Below are 6,000 nucleotides of genomic sequence, written 5' to 3' on the forward strand. Positions count from 1 at the left end.
CCGGGCCGGATTGTGGAGCAGAAACCTTCAGGAAGCCCACCGTCCGATCCGGGACAGGAACGCGATTGCGAGACGTTTCTATCTGCAACAATCTGCTTTTGTTTTCCATTCAGACAACCAAGCAGGTGTGTACACATCAGAGGAGCGACTGAGTGCCAGATCAAACTTTTTCAGTCACTCCAATCACAATTAAGATTGACTCTTTTCTATTCTTTGTCTTCCTCTGTGTTTTTATGGCAGATGGTCCTGCAGAATCAAGTTCCTGCTAAAACGGGAACGTCAAACTCATTTTTATTTCAGGTCACATCAAGATCATTAATGTCCTCAAAGGGCTGGTTGTGGCAGAATGCAGCGATCAAACAAACCCGTTAACACTGAAAAAACACAAAATCTTACCAGCACAGATATCTTAGTACACTTGAAATAAGACAAATCTAACTTATGTTACTTTTCAGCAAGATATACGAGATTGTTTTAAGTCAATAATACTTGAATAGGGATTAAAAAGTTCTGGTTCCACTGGCAGCATTTTTCACTTATAACGAGACATTTTTCCATCTTATAAATGGAAAAAATCTGCCAGTTTATCTGGAAGTTTTCTATTTAATGTTAAGGAATTATTGCTTTAAAACAAGCCCCTATATCTCACTGAAAAGTTACTTGTAAGTTAGTTTTATCTTGTCTCAAGTGCGCTAATATATTTGCACTAGAAACTAGAAATTTTCTCTGAGTTCTATTTTAAAGATGTAACAATTTTTAACATCTTTTCTTATTGTTGCCGTTTTTGATTAGTTTAATCAAAAACTAATTTGATTTGAGAGATAAAATAATACTTAAGCACTCAACTGTTGTCTTAAAGTTCAGTTAGTTCAACATACACACTCATGGCGGGCCGGGTTTGGCCCCTGGGCCGGGTTTGGCCCCCGGGCCGGGTTTGGCCCCCAGGCCTCAAGAACAAAACTGGCTGTTTTAGGAAGTTGAATATGTGACACAACAATCTCTGTCTGATTTCTTCACAGGTTCAAATGTAATTATACTATGCAAACATGTCTGGTCAACAGAGGAGGCAGAAATATCCAAGAACCCATCTGACTGAAGATCCAGAAAAAGTGTTTAGTTCACACAAACCTAAGAATCATATTTCTAATATTTCATGTGAAAAATGTGGCCTGGATTGTTGTGCAGGATATTTTTTTTCCTTCTGAAGTCATGCAAAGCTGCCTCTATATAATTGATACTAAAAACATAAAACAACTTTATTCTGCTGTTTTTGATTTGATAGATCCCACAAATTTCTGACTTGTTCAGTTATCAGCCCATTTTATTAGATAGAAACAATTCAAATTGACCCAAACCTTCAGGAAAAGTCAAATTAGAGCTCATTCCTGTATTCCAGCTTTAGTATTTAATCTGGCAGGCCTGTTAAAGGTCATGTTGACCTTCATCTGGTCTAAATGTCCATCCCAGTTTGGATCCAGGAAGGTTCATGGTCAGATTTCACCTGGATGTTGGTCAAATTCATGCTTTTTCTATCTCACTTCAACTGAATTATTTTCTTTCAGTTGTCACCTGAAGAAATTTTTACAAAGCAATTCATACCCAGTTATATAAACCTGGCTTAAATCTAATACAGTTTCAGCTCCCAGACTCAAATTTCGTAAAGTTTTTACTGATTTTTGGATGTTTTCAACGTTTTTCACAGTGCATGAACATTAAAGCTAAATTATTTTATTGTATGTTCCAAACACTATAGTAATCACCAAGCTGTGCACAAATCAAAACCTGAGACTCTGCTAACTAACAGTTCCTGTGAAATTGGACTAAGAACTAATAGTTTGTTCTCAGAAACTGAAAAATGAGATACTGATGGATGAAATGCAGCGATTTTCTCTCCTTCCACTTTATTCTCTTTAGAAGAGAAGATAAAAAAAAAACTGTTTTCTTTTTCCCCTCATTATTTTCTCAACCCATTAAAACTGTGTATGAACCCTGACAGTTGAGGTTATTTCTGAATATTTCAGATATTTATTTACATATTTTGTTTTTTGATTCCACATAAATTGCATATATTTCGGTATTTGGCTGCATTTTCTTTACACATCTTCCAAAAATATTCAGTGAGCTCATCTTAGTTCCTCAAACAGGCATTAATGGATCTAATTTAGGGTGAGTGGGTTCGTGTTTGAAATCAGGTTACAGTAGGAACGCAGAGACACAGGAGCGGGTTCAGTGTGTGGGTGTGTGTGTGGGTGTGTGTGTGTGTGTGTCTGGTTGCGAGGCAGTGGAGGATTCGCTGTGTGAGAGCTCCCTCTTGGTGTCAGTCGGCCTACTGTTGGTGGAGCCTCAGACACACAACAGAAGGAGCCGGGACTTTACAGGAACCACCGTTTTTGTTTTGTGTTTTGTTTTGTTGCGGCTATTATCAATGCAGCAAGTTGACAAGTTAATACTTTACTTTGCACTTTTGTTTTTGGTTTACTCATCTCTAAATTTCCCATAAACATGGAAATATTCTGTTTGCCACCACAACTTTAATGCTTTTATTTCTTAATCTCTTTTTTTTGTTGTTTGTAAAACAAATAAGGAACCAAATGCTGTGTTGATCAAATTGAACATACCGTTATGTAAAATGTCTTTAGGATAAAAATTAAAAGAGACAAATTATAAAGTGAAACCAAACTTTGAATGCTGTGTTTTTGTCATTTTCAGGGCCGCTGTGTTAATTTCAACCGTGTGCCACATCAGGCGAGCAGAACTACTGTGTGAAAGCGACGGAGCTCATGGCTGCCGACCAGACAACAAATTCAGGGTTATTTTGGTTTTGCCAACGTTTCTTGCAGCTGGAACCACTACACGTTTCCCCGGCCGTCACTTTTTACACCGAGCTTCCTCTCTAGTTCTCACGCGTAGATCTCTGCATCATACCGGCTGAAACATGTAATGTTTTGATGTTATTTTTAACCTCTAACTTATTTACTGCCTGATTCCGAATCTCTTTTCTTTCTTTGTTGGTTTTTGATAAAAAAGAAGAAAAAAAAAAACTAGCGCCTCAGAACTCAGCACTCAGTCTGTGTTAGCTTTTCATGTGCACCAAAGACTTAACATATTCTGACCATATTGTGCCTTCTGAAAAAAAGCCTGGTTTCATGGACACAGACGGAAACTATCTATAAAAAAAAGAAAGAAAGAAAGGGGGCTGTTTGCCTTTGGCGTGGAAGTCGGAATAATCCCAGCGGGGCCTCCAAAGTGCAGTAGTCCGTTTTCCTTTTGGCAATGTCTCATCTCGACTCTTCTCCAACTTCAGCGGCGCTGGATGCCCGGCGGCTGCCCTCTGACTGGCTTATCCTGTCATTTCATCACTGAGAAGTGCACACGCATGACAAATTGTAGACAGGACGCCCCAAGGTGTTGGAAGGCACCAAGACTTTGCCCTTTAGTTTTTTTTTTTTGTTGTTCTTACAGATACCTTCCTTTCATTATGCACTCGGGACAAGGAAATTAATAGAGCGTTATCGGACCGCAGGACAGCCTTCTGAGCGGGACGCGTCTCCAGCTACGTTTGAGGGATTGATGCCTTCCAGACCTTGACATGGCGCTTGGTGTTTTCGGTTCAGTCTGCTCTCTGCTCAGTAAGGCGTAGCACATCACGGCCGATAAACAGGCCTATCAGTTAGGACTTAAGCTACAGATGCAACTGCACTCCCTTCGCCTGCGTCACAACTCGCCTGTTCCCCCAGCGCCCGAATATCAAAGTTTAATTAAAATAATTAAAGGCAACAGCAAGCAGCAGCCTGTGAAGACTTGGCTGTCTCTTTTTTTATGCCTTTTTGACTTTGAATGACCTATAACTGTGCAACCAAAAAGGAGGACACGGCGCCGCGGCGACGGTCCACCATGTCCAAAACGCAAACCCAAAGCAACGGATGCGACGGACGGATAAGTATTGTTCATTTCCAGAAATGATGCCCCCCTTCCCACCCTGATATCCCCCCCCAAAAAAATCCGGGGTTATATATTTATATTTATTGTAGACTTCTCAAGCGCGCTGTCATGACGCCAATCCTAAATGATGTTAGTGTGAGCGGAAACACTGTGGGGGAGGAAAGGGGGCAGCTGAAGAAAAAGGCTCGAATGATCCAGTCACTTCGGATACCGTACTTCAGACGCAGAATGGATATTCGAGTCGAAACCTGACAAAGCGTGCCGGCTTTGACGGGAAGCGGTATAGACAATGACCAGTGGCTGGGTCAGTGGGATGTCTCCGTGCAAGCAGGGAAGCTTATCAAATGACACTAAAAATAAGTTCAACAACCATCAAGTTTGAGGGGGAATGGGTCTCACATTCGGGAGTACGTGAGACGGGGCGTCGGGCTGCCAACCCGCTCTAATTATTCCTTTGTTTCGGCGCCGTCCTGATTGGACGGACATGAATAATCCCAGGTCCAATCCTCGGGGTGCGCTGGTATGTCTGTCCTTATTTAAACGCTTTTAGCTCCTTGCATCATTTTTACAAGTTGATATTTAGGTGAGCGTCTGACTCTTTCTGAAATTTGAACATGTAGGCGGCGTCTGCTTTATGTTGCCACTAAGAGCGCAGGAATGCTATTAACCTGAACTAATGAGGTATTTACATGGCCGTCACAACACGTCACCTTCTGAGTACATTATTACACATCCTGGTTGCACCTATTGCTGTTTATAGAAAATTAAAAGCAATAGAATTTAGTTTTTTTTAATTGATAGCACCAATAAAATCAATTATTTTTGTAATTTTTTTTACCTGTATTTGTTTGAAATGCTGTACAACTGGTTTTTAATCAACATTTGCAATGTTTCTTCAAATTGAATTGCATGCTTGTTTGATTTTTTTTTGTTTGTTTTACACACCAACCAGCTCAATAACTAATCCATTTAAGATCAAACTGTCTGTAAAAATGAAGCTTTTTGTATTTACAGCACCTTAAAATTCAGATTTGAGTCACACAAGTTTGGACGTGTGAGCTGCAGACTGAAACATCAAAAAGCATGTTTCTCTTTATTTCTTTTAAATGTTTTTATTATTGTATTTAAAGCTTATTCCTGTTTTACACTGTTTTTTATTATTAAAATCTGTTGTGTCAAATGCACAAACGGCAAAAAGCAAACAGCGAGTTGAGTTTTTTCCTGTGGCTTTTATTAACACGTGTGTGCTGGTAGGGGTGGACACGCTGAAGGCTATCTTTAATTGGGCCCTTACAGATTTATAGGGCCCGACAGTGAGCGTGATTATAGTGTGTGGGCGTGTGTGGGGGTGTGCATGTGTAGGCGTGGACGGAGGAGTGGACAGTGTGTAGCCTCTCCCCCGGTGAAGTCGGCTACCGGAGGCACCAAACACAAAATGAATCTGAATCCCTCTGAGGTTTTCATCGCCCTAAAAACGAGTTCTTTTAGTGAAATATGTGTATTGGTGCAAAGTGTGACAACACGCGACCTGAGGTGTGTGTCTGCGATACACACACCTGCATCGTGAACACTCTGCAGCCCAGCATTAATATCCCAGCACTCATCAAAAAAAAAGGGTTTTCAGGTCAAAGAATTGGAATGAAATCATGTTGAGTTGCTTCAAAAAATGAGTTTCCTAGGTTGTCTTAAAAATTACTGAAAACATGGAATTTGTTTTTTGTATTTTTAAGGTTCTATTTGTTTTGAATCCCGTGATTAAAACTAAAAACTCATAATTTGTTTAATTTTTAAATCAAACCTTTGTGGCTACAATAAAATAAAATAAAAAACCCACACACAATCAACATTTCAACCTGGAAAAAATGCAAATGTAACCATGGGAAACTTGGAAATTATTGAAGCATTTGCATTGGTTATCTATGTGATCTCAAACGTGACAATATATATATATATATTTTTTAAAAGTCAATCAAAGCAAAATACAGTTAAGTTGTGGTATTACAAATTATTTTTGTCAGACTGCTGTAAATGCTTTTTCATACAAAAAAAATACATAAG

The 6,000-nt window shown here is 39.5% G+C and overlaps 1 protein-coding gene across 2 annotated transcripts in view; it reads left to right on the forward strand.

The window, feature by feature from the left end:
- antxr2a (ANTXR cell adhesion molecule 2a) overlaps nucleotides 1–5,144 on the forward strand; it is an 86,296-nt gene extending 81,152 nt beyond the window's left edge. For both annotated transcript variants that reach the window (XM_032578747.1, XM_032578746.1), the window contains exon 17: nucleotides 2,710–5,144. In XM_032578747.1, coding sequence (XP_032434638.1) covers nucleotides 2,710–2,766 — 57 coding nt within the window. In that variant the 3' untranslated portion in view covers nucleotides 2,767–5,144. The remainder of the gene's footprint in view (nucleotides 1–2,709) is intronic.
- The last annotated feature ends 856 nt before the right edge of the window (nucleotides 5,145–6,000 follow it).

Source organism: Xiphophorus hellerii, chromosome 12 (assembly GCF_003331165.1).
Source record: "Xiphophorus hellerii strain 12219 chromosome 12, Xiphophorus_hellerii-4.1, whole genome shotgun sequence".
Lineage (NCBI taxonomy): Eukaryota > Metazoa > Chordata > Actinopteri > Cyprinodontiformes > Poeciliidae > Xiphophorus > Xiphophorus hellerii.